At 52.5% G+C, this 13864-nt stretch overlaps 1 protein-coding gene across 4 annotated transcripts in view; it reads left to right on the top strand.

The window, feature by feature from the left end:
* Positions 1-13864, top strand: part of PLCG1 (phospholipase C gamma 1) — a 45685-nt gene that overhangs the window by 18473 nt on the left and 13348 nt on the right. For all 4 annotated transcript variants that reach the window (XM_077187514.1, XM_077187516.1, XM_054644215.2 and 1 more), the window contains exons 2-11: positions 2643-2795; positions 3096-3189; positions 3615-3662; positions 8165-8249; positions 9296-9379; positions 9550-9572; positions 10608-10680; positions 11646-11747; positions 12408-12526; positions 13304-13389. In XM_077187514.1, the coding sequence (XP_077043629.1) occupies positions 2643-2795; positions 3096-3189; positions 3615-3662; positions 8165-8249; positions 9296-9379; positions 9550-9572; positions 10608-10680; positions 11646-11747; positions 12408-12526; positions 13304-13389 (867 nt within the window). The remainder of the gene's footprint in view (positions 1-2642; positions 2796-3095; positions 3190-3614; positions 3663-8164; positions 8250-9295; positions 9380-9549; positions 9573-10607; positions 10681-11645; positions 11748-12407; positions 12527-13303; positions 13390-13864) is intronic.

A 13864-nucleotide genomic window follows, 5' to 3' on the forward strand; every position in this document is an offset into this window, starting at 1 on the left:
TCAACAGCCAGGCTGGGAAAAGAGACTTTCTAACACATCTGGGGGTCACTGTGAGCAGTGAGAGGCCCTGAGACAAAACTTTGCCCACATCCCTGGCAGGCCTTTCCCAGCAAGGGCTGGAGGTGCAGCCCCATGGTGGGACACTGGGCCATGTCACAGAGCCCATGATGGGGAAACTCCTGTGCTGAGCAGGGCAGAGCCTGCAGGCTGTCCCTGTGACACCTGGGCTCCAGGAATGTAGGGGATACACTATGAAGGTGGTGCAGAATGTAATCTTATCCCCAAAGAGTTGCAGCTGAACCAATTACTAAAAATGAGGAGCAGGCCTGATGTTAACAGGCCACACCTGTAGCCAATAAGAACAGTGGTATAAAAGAGTGGGTTGGTGGGATCTGCAGCCAGATGAGGACTGCAAGGACCAGGAACAGTCAGTGCTTAGAGGAGATGCCTGTGAGAAGCATTGAGGAGGTATGAAACTCTGGGGATATGGAATCCTTGCACTATAATGATAATAAAACTCTTGATATATGAGACAACAGAGGAAAATCCCTCCAGCCCTCCTTTCCCTGGTGGCTGGCAGGGCAGCCTGGGCTCAGCCCTGTGCTGCACTAAGCAAACCCCAGCACAGCCTTCCCCAGCACACCCAGGCAGCTTTGGGAGGGTGAGAAAGAAGAGCAAGCAGCTGCAGGTATGCGTGGGCAGGAGGTTCCTGCCCCATCCTCACGGATCCTGCCCTTTGCCCTAGGAATTCCCTGCGTGCTTTTGTCCTTGATAAGCACCTCACTTGCTCCAGGGCTCTCTCCACTGCGTGGATTTTAGGTATGCACTCTGTAACAGCAGCTCTGCCTCTCTGGGTAGTAACCTCCTGGTGTTGTGTGCAGGGAGGGGTGAGCACAGGGCACAGCCACCTCTGCAGCATCCCAAAGTGCAGGCAGTCTGCTTGCAAAGGCAGGGCAGGAATATCCCAGCACCTTCCTTTGGTAGTTATTGCCTGGTAAATTATCATGAAAAACCATCTGATGTGTTTTCCCCCCCTGTGTTGGTCAAACCCTGCATCCTCCAAGGACAGGATTAGCCTTCAACCCCACTGTGTGTCTCCTGGATGCAAAGACCTGAGCTGTGCTATGGGTTTTTGTGGGCTAAAATAACCTGCTGTGTCACTAAGGACGTGAGCACATGGGTAGGGTTATGGCAGGGCATGCTAACATTTGAGCTGCCAGACAGCTCCTTTCCAAAGGGTAGGTGATGCCTCAAAAAGTCACATTCTTGCTTATTTTAGGAAGCTTGTCTGTCCTTCCTTTGCAGCCCCAAGGAACTGGGTCTTTCTATGCTCTTGTCACAGCTTGATGAGCTTTGGAGGGTTATTAGATTCACAGAATATCCTGAGTTGGGAGGGACCCACAAGTCTCATGAAATGCAGCTCCTGGCTCTGCTCAGGACACCCCCAGAGTTCACAGAGTGGTCAGTCTGATGTGTGCTGTGCCAGGCAATGAACAGACTGCCACTGTCTCCAGGTGCACCCTCAGTGCTGCACAGGAGCAGGATCCAGGAGAGGATCCCATGTTCTTTGTGCTTTACAAGTCCTCCCAAAGTCAATCCCTGTGTCTGCCTTGCTGTGGGGTTTGGAGAGAGCATCATCTCTCATGCTGCAGTTTAGTGCTGTGGGTGATGAGCAGGCCACATTTCTGTCTAGTTTTAAGCTGCATTAAATAGAAATGAAAGGCAAGATGATCCACAGTGAGTGCAGTAAGTGGAGTTTAATTGGGATGAATTACATGCCAGGTTTGCAGTAATCTCCATCCTGCATTGCTCAGAAGCATCATCTGCTTTGGAAATGTGACTCAGAAATGTTGTTATTTGATTCCCACAAGCATTTAAGAAACTATTTTTCCAGGAAGCAAAAATTCTTGGGTTTGGGTTGGGTTTCATTGTTTTGGGTTTGTTTTTTTTTTTTTTTCCCCTTGCTGCTGCTGCTGTTTTCTCTTTGTTCTATGGCAATAGGAATCCTTTCCCAGAATTTCCTCTGGGGAGGGAGGCTGTGAGATGCTCCCTTTTCAGTGTCCTCCTTGCTTAGTGCTAATGCTCCAGCATGCTCACAGCTGCCCCTTCCTGGGGATCCCTGTGGGGGAGACATTCAGGTGTTTCTGGGGAACACAGAGGTAACTGGGGGGATTCTGGCTGGGGAAACCTCCTTGGGAAGCAGTGAGAGGGGGCTGTTCTTAATGGGTGTCAGCCTGGGGCTGCCATCATGCAGCTCTTCAGATGACTGCATCCACTTCATCTCTGTGTAGGGGGATAGAATATAAGCAAATAAAGATAGTGTAGAAAGTAATCTTGCCCCTAAGGAGTTGCAGCTGGGCCAGTTATCAAAGATTAGGAACAGGCCAATGAGAAGAAGAGAGCTATAAAAGAGTGGGGTGGCTGGGTGAGAAGGGAACTGGGGTCAGTGGCTGCTTTGTGAAGGAGAAACAGTCAGTGCTCTGAGGAGGTGCCCATGAGAAACACCCAGAAGGTTTGGAACTTTTGTGATAAGGAGACAACAGCATGGAACTCCTGCAATAAGATGACAACATCTGTGCCCTTCCTTCTCCAGTGCTGTGGGAATTCCAAGCTGTTCACTGAATGTTTTCCCTCTCTCCCAGTGGACATTCGTGAGATCAAGGAGATCCGACCAGGGAGGAACTCGCGGGACTTTGACCGCTACCAGGAGGATCCGTGTTTCCGACCAGAGCACTCTCACTGCTTTGTCGTCCTCTACGGCACAGAATTCCGCCTGAAAACCCTCAGCTTGCAAGGTAGAGCTCTCCTGGGGCTGTGCCAGGCAGGGTTGAGCCAGAGTTTCATCCTCACAGAGCCCAAACAGCTTTGCTGCTTGGGGACAAAGATAAGTCACAGCTCTCGGGAGCTGGAGGAGGAGGGAGTGGGACATGCAGGGAGAGGAGCCCAGCCAGAGCATCTCTGGGGGTGGAAATGTTACCAGAAAGGGGGTGAAGCAAGGAATAGGGCATGTAAGGTGCTGGGGATAGTCCCAGGAGGTTTGGGTTGGTGATCAAGCCTGTGTGTCCATTCTTCCCTCTTCTATACATTTTCCACAGCTACTTCTGAGGATGAGGTCAATATGTGGATCAAGGGGCTGAACTGGCTGGTGGCAGACACTCTGAGAGCACCCACCCCCCTGCAGATTGAAAGGTGAGGAAAGCCTTTTCCTGCACTTGTTTTCTTTTTCCCCCCTTCTGCCTGTTTTGACAGAAAAAGGTGAGCACAGTGACATCTCATTCCTCTCTGAGCCGTGCTGACCCAGCACTTCTGCCTCTGCACTCAGGAAGCTTCATCCTGCTGACCCCAGAGTCTGATCTCATGCATCAGGGAGAAGGAGTTTTACCACAAATTGATATTTCTGTGTGTGCATAGCCTGTATTATCTGGAGCACTTCAGCACAGAGGCACTTTTAAAGCAGAACTTGTATGAAAATAGGGTGGGCTGCCTGTGAAAGGGGCAGAGCTGGGCTCTCTGGTGGGCAGGAGGGGTGTGGGAGAGGATGCTGTGGCTGTGAGCATCCTCCAGAGAGGGGCTGGAGCAGGGGCTGAGTGTGTGCCTGTTTGTGCCTCCCCCAGGTGGCTCCGGAAGCAGTTCTACTCCCTGGATCGCAACCGGGAGGACAGGTGAGGAGGGAGGGGTTGGGCTGGAGGGCTTCACCTTTCACTTGAAACCCTGTGGGGTTTTTGTTGGGTTCTTTAGGCTTTTAATGCTCATTTTTGAGGAACCTTTAATCCAAGTCTCAGGCTTCCCTGGCTGATTTTCACTGAATTAAAAAAAAAGCATAAAAAAGCTGCCTTGTTTTCCTGACCCAGTTCTCAGCTGTTTGGACCCAGTAACACCTTGACACCTTCCCCCCAGATGGCACCACCCAAGGAGGCAGACATCAAAGAGCCAAGAGGAGTTCAGGGCCCCCTATCAGGGCTGAACTGGGTTGTGTTTATTATTCCCCACCCTGTTTGTTCTGTTCTCCTTTTCTGAGGCCCATAAGGGCATGGATCATCCCACTGCTTGGCTTGTGGGGCTCTTGGGTGAGTACTTGGTGTTGTGCTAGCAAGGAAAATGTCATGAGGAGGTGAGGGAAGGGAATTAGGTCATGATTCACCATGAGATAAGGGAGGGGACATTTTCCTGCTGGGGAGCTGAGTTTCACCGTGCTCTGCTCTCTGTCCCACTGCCATCACCAGTGCTGGCTGCCAGCCTGCTCTTACTGAGCTGCTGTTGCTTGCCTCCTTGCATCCATCCTGAGACATGCCTCTCCCCTAGCAGTGATGTTAACTGAGCCCATTAACCTTTCAGCATTGATCCCTCCCCTGGGGGCACCAGCCCTGCCTGCTGTGCAGCACCTGGGTCCCACCTGCCCCTTTTCCATGCTCTGATCTCCAGAGAGGGCTGCCTGCAGAGCACTGGGGTCCAGAGCATCCTCTGCTTTGTCCTTGTTGTGCCCCTCCCAGGACAGCCAGCCAGGGGATCAATTGATCCTGGCCAGGAGTGTGTTGCATGGGGCAGATCCTGCTGCACTGGATGTTTTTGCCTTTGCAGTGATTTGTTCAGAGAGCACTGCTGGGTGCATGTGATGGTGTTCACAGGGGCTCAGGTTGAGGGAAAAGACGAGGATCTGACTCCATGTTTCAGAAGGCTTGATTTATTATTTTATTATATATATTACATTAAAACTATACTAAAAGAATAGAAGAAAGGATTTCATCAGAAGGCTGGCTAAGAATAGAGAAGGAAGAATGATAACAAAGGCTTGTGGCTTGGACTCTGTCTGAGGCAGCTGGGCTGTGATTGGCCATTAATTAGAAACAACCACATGGGCCAATCCCAGATGCACCTGTTGCATTCCACAGTAGCAGATAATCATTGTTTACATCTTGTTCCTGAGGCCTCTCAGCTTCTCAGGAGGAAAATTCCTACGGAAAGGATTTTTCATAAAAGATGTCTGCGACAGGTTCATGAGGATTTTGTGGAGGGGGGAGAAATCCTCGCAGAAAAAGAAGAAATCCTCACAGAAAGGGAAGAAGAGGAGCTTTAATCTGTTGCAGCTGCCCTGCATAAGCCACACACCTTTTGAATCCAGGCTTGGGCTGTATACACAGTGATGACTGGGCACAGTATTTCCTAATTCTGCAGAGGAGAGCACTGAGGCAGGTGCAGGGGTAGCTGTGTGGAGGTTTTGGAGGAGAAACGCAGGAAAAGTGGAAATAATTGGTCCTTTTTTCCCCCTGTTTATGCAGTAAAAGTGATGGAATGGCATGCCAGCAGCACAAAAGGAGATTGCAGGTGTAGATCTGTGTGCCCAAGGCAGGTCAGCAGAGCTGACAGCCAGCCTGTTGCATCCTTGTTGATTCTATTGATATCATCTTTCTATTAGCATGTGGAATTAAGGCAGCAAAATCCAATACATTCCTTACCTGTCACCCACAGGGAGAGGTTTCAGTGCAGGATTAGGAGAGCTGCTGCTCCAGCCCAGACAGTGAGAGGAGTAAAACATCAGAAGAGATGTGGAAAGATTTGGGGTCTTCCCATTTTACAAACATTTTACAAGCATCCATGTGTTTTCTGCAAGGTAGAGGCTACAGTTATGTGACATACACATCTCCTGGATTAAATCTTGGCCCCTGTGAGGCATTCCAGCATTAAATTTAATGTCACTGAGCTCTTTGCTTTTGCCTCAGAGCCTGGAAGTGGGTTTTCAAAGGGAACAGTGAGTTGTGATTTTTATTTTTTTTTTAAGACCCCACTTACACACCATCCTTGATCCTTTCCAGAACAGAGAGGGTTTTGGCAGCTGCAGAAATCATTCCCAGCATTTGTGTACCCCATGGCTCCTGTGCTGGAGCCCTTTCCTCTCTCTGCCTTCCCTGTCTGGGGGCTGGGCTGTCCCTTGCAGCCCCAGCAGATGGTGGCTGTTTCCACTGGCTGCTGGCCCTTTGGGTATTTGTTTTTCCAAGGGAGGTTAGGTGGAAAGAGGAGGATAACAGGATGCTGGGTTTTTTTTCCTAATTGCTCTGGAGGAGACTGTTTCACCTCTGGCCAGGAGAGCTGCCCATGGCTCTGGGAGCAGCATTTACACCCTGAGGGCTGGCAGGGGAATGTTTCCATCCCTTGTGAGAGGGCTGGATCTCTGGCCTGTTTGTCATGAAACCTTAAAAATTGTCCTGGAGAAAAAATGAGTTTATTTTGTTTTTACTTTCTAGTCTGAAAATACTACCAAGCTGTTTATCCAAGGTCTCCAGCAGTTTAACATGATGAGTAACACACAATAAATAAAATCCTTCTGTACCCTGTCCTCCTCCTGTGGCTGGGAGGGAAATGCTGGTCACAGCTTTGACAGGGCTTGCTCTTGTCACATCAGTGAGCAGGGCTGTGCTCCAGCACCTCCTGTGAAACAGCTCAGCATCCCCAGAGCTGAGTGGCAGCTCCAGAGAGCCCCCAGGCATGGCTGCTGCTGCTCCTCCAGCCTCTCCTGCTCCTTTTCCATGAGCTTTTTGCAGCCTCATGCCCTCACCAGGGAGGGATTGCTGCTGGGCAGCCCTGGGGGCTCTGTGTGTGCTCTTGGGGGCCCATGACAGCTGTTACATGCTGGGGTTCCTGGTGTGTGATGGCCTCCCTTGGTGTGCTCCTGCTCACTGCACACATTTCCCTCTCACCCAGGGCCCCCTGCCCGTGCCTGCTGGGTGTGCTGGAGGAGGGCAAGGGCAGCAGCTCCTGCCCAGAGCACTCACTGTGAGCCCCCAGGGTAACTTCAGCTGCCCAGGGAGGTGGAGGTGCAGGGGAGATGCTTGTGCTGTGTGTGCTGCTGACAGTACAGCATGAGGGAAGGGGAGCTGGGGCCATTTCCCAGCTTCTTTTTTATTCTTTTTTCTTTTTCTGTTCTGCCAGTGAGTGGCAGGACACGGCAAAGTCTTGGCTGGCCTTGGGCAGGGCGTAGGAGCTGGGCCAGGTCCTGCTCTGGCTGTGTGTGGGTCTGAGGGCAGGAACAAGGGCTCTCTGTGTGCTGCTGGCTGCCCAGCCCTGGGCTCTGCAGCGCCTGACACCAGCCTGCTTCTCCCTCTCCATCCCTCCTCCTTCCTGTGCTCTTTGAGATCACCCTGCTTCCAGGGAAGAGTGTAAAAAAGATGTCACATGTGAATGCCAGCATGCCCCTGGGTTAAATCCCCTGTGCAGGGCATCTTCCCTGCTATTTTTATATTTGCACCCTGAAGCCATAAGGATTTCCAGACTTGCCCTATGCTTTGTGGGATGGGGGAGCATCCTGTAGGATCCTGTGTTCCCATGTGCTCAGTGGGGGACAGGAGCACCATCTGTGACTGCAGGGGTGGACTCCCAGGACTTGCTTTTAAGGAAGGAGCTGCCAGAAAATGATTGGACACAGACCCCTCAGCTTCTAAACCCTGCAGATGGGAGGCATCCTCATTTTTCCTTGCTGCAGGGCTGGTGCCCCATGTGGGGACAGCCTGGAACAGGCAAGGGCAGCCCAGAGCTCCTTCCTGCCTGTCTCTGCCTGCTGGGCTGTGGGATCCTGCTCAGGATGGAGGAAAACACTGGAGCTTTCCCTGGTGTGGAGCCAGCACCTTTGGTGTGGAGGGCTTTGGGAAGCACAGCCATGCAGCCTGTGGGGCTGGGGGAGCACAGCTGGGCAAGATGGGTGCCTGTGCCTGGGGACCTAAAATGGCTTTTTTCCTCTCCTTAAGATAAAATTAGCTGAGTCCTAACCACTTAGAGAGCCTGTCCTCCTCCAGCAGGCCAGGGAGTGGGTTTTGGAAGGGAGTTGGTCACCCAGCATCCATGCTGGGGCACAGATACTTGAGAAATGCTTCTTCCTGGTTGTTCATTTAAAGCAGTGGGTGCTGCCTGTCAGCTGTGGCATCAGCTGCATTGGGCAGAGGCTGCTGGGCTCACCCTGCTCTGTCAGGAGTTGCAGGAGCAGTGTTTGCAGTCCCCACCGATGTGCAGATACCTCTCTCTGCATCCTCCTGGGGTGACACATCCATCCATCCATCCATCCACAGCTGGTGTCCCTTCGGGCACAGCCTCTCTGTGCCTGTTCCAGCCCCAGGGTGAGACCCCCCCCTCCATCCCAGACTGCTGACCAGGTGTCCCCTCTTTCCCTGCTGAGCAGGATCTCTGCCAAGGATCTGAAGAACATGCTGTCCCAGGTCAACTACCGCGTGCCCAACATGAGGTTCCTGCGCGAGCGACTCACGGTGAGCGTGTGGCCCCTCTGCTCTCCCCTCAGCAGCCCAGTGCCTGCCTTGGAGCAAGAACTGCTGGTGGTTCAACTCCCAGGGAGTGTTTGCATATTGCAGAGCCTCCCAGCCTTTCCTGGGAGGGCCCCCACCCACGGTGGTGACTGAAGAGGTGCCAGCTCCCACTGGGTGCCGCGCCCTGGCCCATTTGTGGCCAGCACCCTCTCCTTACCCCACCCTGCCTCCCACACTCCCCTCATTGCTCCTGGCTCCAGTCACGGGCTGGTGCTGGTGGGGTAGAGTGCAGAACAGCTGCCAGGTCCTGCATCCTGGCTCTTGCAGCCCCTGCCAGGGAGTGATGCTCTGCCAGCATCGCCACTGACCCAGGCATGAAGGGTCATCTCATGGTGAGCAGCTGCTCCCACCAGCACAGAACTCCAAGGCCAAAGAGTGGGGTATCCAGAGGAGAGCACACACTTTTGGTCTTGCAGTTTCCAGACACTTCAGACACTCTGGGCAAACAAAAAATCTAATTATCCTTTTGTAGGTATTCAGTAAGTGGTGACACTTTATCATTGTGTGGGTTGCCTTTGTGTGGGTGAGGTTGGGGGATTGTGAAACTTATTTTAGGATGTGCCTGTGCCCTGGGCACTGCAGGGTCCTGCTGGCTCCAGCAGAGACTGTGGCAGATTTGTTAAGATTGGAAAAGCCCTCTAAAATCATTGAGTCCAACCATTACCCAGCCACTGCCATGTCCACTAAACCACGTCCCCACGTGCCACATCAACATGTTTTCTGAGCAGGTGCAGGGATGGTGACTCCACCACTGCCTGGGCAGCCTGTTCCAGTGCCTGATCACTGTCTGCATGAATTTTTCAAAATATCCAATCTATCCCTCCCCTGTTGCAACTTGAGGCCATTGTGCAGGAGGCAAAGTCTGGATGGGTTTTGGCCTTTTTCTCCTCTTTTTTTCCCCAAGGATACTGGTGGGAAGAGACATTCCTTAAGCCATGCAGAGTTACCTCTGGCCTCTGTAAAACCTCTGGATTTGATTTGTTTTTCAGGATGTGGAGCAGAGGAATGGGGATATCACATATGGACAGTTTGCACAGCTCTACCGCAGCCTCATGTTCAGTGCCCAGAAAACAGTAAGAGCTGAATTCTCCAGGGGAGGAGAGGGAAGGGAGAAACCTTATTTGTTACTGGGCATTCCCACTTAATTGACTTTTTAACCCTGCTGCCCTTGGGGTGAGCTCTTCTCTTGGGAGTAAAGAAGTTACTGAGTGCAAACCTAATGCTTGTGCTTCTTCTTTTGCAGATGGATGTCCCGTTCTTGGAAAGGTGGATAATTCTCTGTGTTTTCTGGGGAAGGGGCTGTTTCCTTTTGCTCCAAAACATGCTCTGGGGCCTGCAGCAGCATGTTGGGATGGGGCATTATGCACTTCTCCTGCTCCTGTGCTGCCTGTGGTTCTGTGCTCTGAGCAAGCATCAATGCTGTAGACACTTGGGCTCAGGGCAGGGAGGGCTCTCTCCCTCCCATCCAGCTCAGGCCAGTTGGTTGATGTGGTCAGATCTCAAGCCATCTCCCAGGGATTGTGCTCATGGTGGCTGCAGAGCCCTCCCCACCCAGGCAGTGCCAGCTGTGCCCTTCCCTGCCCTCTGCTCACCTTGGCTGTGAGAGAAAGAGCTTGAATTTAGACACAGGAGCTGAAGAGTGAAAGACTTACTGACTTGTCCTGTAATTCCCAATGGCTGCCTTCCTTTTTTCCCTATAACCATAGAAAAGGTGTCAGGACCCTCAGCAGAGCATCTGGCTCAGCCCTCTGCCCAGGGCAGCCGGCACTGCCCAGTCCCCTTTGGATTTTGTGGTGTTAGTGCCCAGCATGGCCCTTGGCTGTCCATTGTGACTTTCAGCACTCATGGACCACTCTTTTGATATCATCACCTACAGACAGTTCCCTTCTTCATTCCCTGTCTTGCCTCCATGAGCCCATGTTCTCTGCATACCTGTAGGTCTGTCCTGTCTGCAGTCACCCCTTAACTGCCCTGCCCCTATTTAGTTCTTTACACTCAGGTTCAAACCAAACCCTCTATTTTTTTAATTTATTTTTTCCACTAATCCATCCCTCTAATGGTTTTTGGTGCCCTTCACCAGAGCTTTGTGTTACCATGCCCTTGTCAGTGTGATCCCTGGAGGGGTCCCTGGTTCTGGCATGTGGACATGTGTTTGCTCTCCTCAGCTCTCTGCTCATCCACTCTGCTCCTTCAGTGCTGCATGCCCAGGGCACAGCTGGCTGTGCCAGGGAGGGGGCAGATGGCATCTCACAGGGTGTGCTGCACCACTGACTGAAGCTTCTCTCCCTCTCTGCTTGCCAGGGGTGCAGAAAGGTCTGAGCACTTCAGGGTGTCACTGCTGGAGCTGCAGAAGTTTTTGCTGGAGTACCAGAGGGTGAGCTCAGCACAGGCAGTGGGGAGGGACAGTGGGGTGGGCACTGGTGACATTAGGGGTGCAGTGCTCTTGCTCTGGGGCTGGGATGATTGGGCTCTGGGCTGCTCTGCCTGGCACAGCTCATCCTTCTGGGGCAGGAGGTGTTGTAGGGGAAGTGCTGGGGAGGGCAAACCTGAACTCAGCTGGGCACCCTGGCCAGGAAAGGAACCAGGAGATGTGGGAGGAGTGGGGGTCCCAGGAGGCAGGAACTGATCAGTGAGGGTTGACCCAGTCCCTGTGCCCTCAGCTGGTCACCAAAGGTTTGCTGCAGCCAAGGTTATGTCCATCCTGTTGCTCAGGAGGTGTCAGCAGTTCCTGAGGAGCAGCTGATGGATTCATCTGCTGATTCTTCAATTTAAAAGCAATCTTGGGTCACTCAGCAAGCACAGCATGCATGTGCAGACACACACAGAGGCACCAGCTGTGCCTTTGTGGGCAGCACAGACCCCTTGGCTCTTGCCAGGTTCCTGTCTCATTGCTGGTCTCCTCCAGGAGGGCAGGGCTGGCTGGCAGAACCCTGTCCCCCACTGCCACCTCCCTGCCTGTGCTCTGCAGCCAGCAGGGAGTTAACCAGTGGGGAGATGCAGTGTTTTGGTGGCTAATGAAGGAAACCCAGGGAGAAAGAGCCAGAGGAAGCTGGGTTGGCTTCTGCTGCTGAAGGAGGAGGAATGGCAGATGTTGTTCAAAGGAGCTATTGGAGAGAAAAATGCACGGCATTGAGAAAATGAAGCCCACTCAGAAGCAGGGCAGATTTCCCCCTTGTGTGCTCTCCAGCACTTGTGCTGACAGTTGAGTTCCTGGCAGAGATGGTCTTGCATCAAAAACCACCTCCTTAATGGTTAAAGCTTCCAACTGGCTGAGCTGCATGTGGTTTGCAGTAATACATTCTGAAATGGCTTCTTTTATGTCTCCCCTGGGCTTTGCAGGAGCTCTGGGCTGCAGATCCCCTTCAGGTACAGGAATTCATGTTCAACTTCCTGAGAGACCCCTTGAGGGAGATTGATGAGCCTTATTTCTCCCTGGATGAAGTAAGACACCTTGAAGGTGGCGTGTGCGGGGTGGGGTGAGGCAGGGGATGGCAGCCCTGGTGTGATGTGTGCTGAGGTGTGGCAGCTCTGCTGTCTGTGCCTTTGCTGCAGGATGGGGGTGCTGGGAGGGTCACAGCTCCTGGGAGATGGACAGGGTTGGCAAAGGCTTCTGGGCTGTCCTTTAGTGCTGGGTGTGTGAGCTGGGAGCACTCACCAGGCAGCTCATCTGGAGGAGGAGAGGAGCTGCCTTGGGGTGTGTAAGGATCTCTTCAAAGCAAAAAGAGCTGAATAAAAAACAAAAACAACTAGAGATGACCATGTCACTGGCACTCTGGACTAAGCCAAGGTCCCTTGACCCACATGGCCTTAGTGAGCTATTGCCTGCCATGTGAGCTGCAAAATAAAATGCAGAGCCGTTAATTTGTCTCTGTCTGGGTCACAGGGTCTGGCACACAGGATCTGGCAGAGCTCAGGGGGTAGGTGGCAGTGCCCAAGCTGTGGTCACTCAGGCACCCTGGCTCAGGGAGCTGCTGTGCTGGGGGCAGCCCTGGTCAGTCTGTGCTGGATGTGTGCTGGCACAGAGTGGGAGATGTGTGTGAAGCTAAACACAGCAGCTGGCTCCTCTGCATCATTAACACATTTCTGTTTCTTCCTGAGCAGTTTCTCACCTTCCTGTTTTCCAAAGAGAACAGCATCTGGAACTCACAGCTGGACATGGTGTGTCTGGAGAACATGAACAACCCTCTCTCCCATTACTGGATCTCCTCCTCACACAACACGTAAGGACAAGGGGAGGGCTCTCTCCACCCAGCTGCTCTCAGCATCCTTTTCTCAAGTTAGAGTGGGAGTATTTTGCCTGATTCCAGTGATGTGTCAAGGAGGCTTTTCCAAACCAAGGCCAGTACATCAGAGACCTTTCTCTTGGTTCCCCACTCCTCCCTTCTGTTATTTTGCCATAAATGTTTTGCTCAGGCACTGTCAGCAGCACAGATCTGCAAAGGCCTTCAGGTGCCTTCACGTCCTGAGCTGTTGCTCTGGTAATTTCTCACCATTAGCAATGTCATTCTCCAGAGCCCCTCAGGACAGATGTGATAAACCCTGTCAGGCTGAAATTGGCCATTTTCCACTCTCTGCTGCTAGAATAATTTTGCAGGAACTGCTTTCTGTGCAGACAGGCTCTGTCTGTGCTCTGTGCTCATGCTAACCCAAATTTAAAGGACTGAGAGCCTAAGCCAGCTGAGCAGCCCTGAGGGCAGGCAGTGACATCCTGTCTGCCTGCAAGAGCTCATCTAACCCTGCTCTGGGTCTGCAGGGGGCTCTTTGTGGCACCAGGGCTGATATTGCTGTCTGAGCTTTGTCTCAGGAGCTGGGGCTGGAGCTCACAGGAGTTCTGGCAGCAGGGGCAGAGCTGAACCCCTCACCCGGGCCAAGTGTCAGGTGTGGAGAAGCACCACTCCTGCCACTCCATGTGCCAGAGGCAGGTCCCCAGTGTCCCAGCAGACACCTGTGCCCTCAGTGGGCCTGTCAGTGTGCTGATGTGTTGTCTCACCTGGAAGGTACCTGACGGGGGATCAGTTCTCGAGCGAGTCCTCGCTGGAGGCGTACGCGCGCTGCCTGCGCATGGGCTGCCGCTGCATCGAACGTGAGTACCAGAACAGCCCTCCTGCCTCAGCACTGCAGCTGCTGCTGCTCAGGGAGGCTTTGCAAGGAGGGCAGAGCTGAAGGCTGGCCTGGCCAGTGGCAGCATTAACTGTAGGAGCAATGGGGATGGTGGGGATGGACGGAGATGAGAGATCTCTGCAGCCAGGTCTGGAACTTGGGGTTTATTGCAAAGGGCCCTGCTGGGAGCTGCCAGCCACAGCTCAGAGCAGGACTGAGAGAAGAGAGGGGTAGAGAGGATGAGAGGGTGAGGGAGTAAAAAAGGTAAGAGAGAAAAAGCGTAAGAGTGAGGTTCCTGTTAAAATACAATAAAACTTCTGTGTTGAATATTCCACTAACCAATCTTGTACAATATACAAATCCTATCACATTTACACACAATTACATTACCGTACTGTGTTATATTTTAAACCCTAAAAACTACTCTTTGGACCCCTTCTGCCAAGCTAGTAGGGTCT

This window comes from Agelaius phoeniceus, chromosome 17, assembly GCF_051311805.1.
Source record: "Agelaius phoeniceus isolate bAgePho1 chromosome 17, bAgePho1.hap1, whole genome shotgun sequence".
In the NCBI taxonomy this organism is placed as follows: Eukaryota; Metazoa; Chordata; class Aves; order Passeriformes; family Icteridae; genus Agelaius; species Agelaius phoeniceus.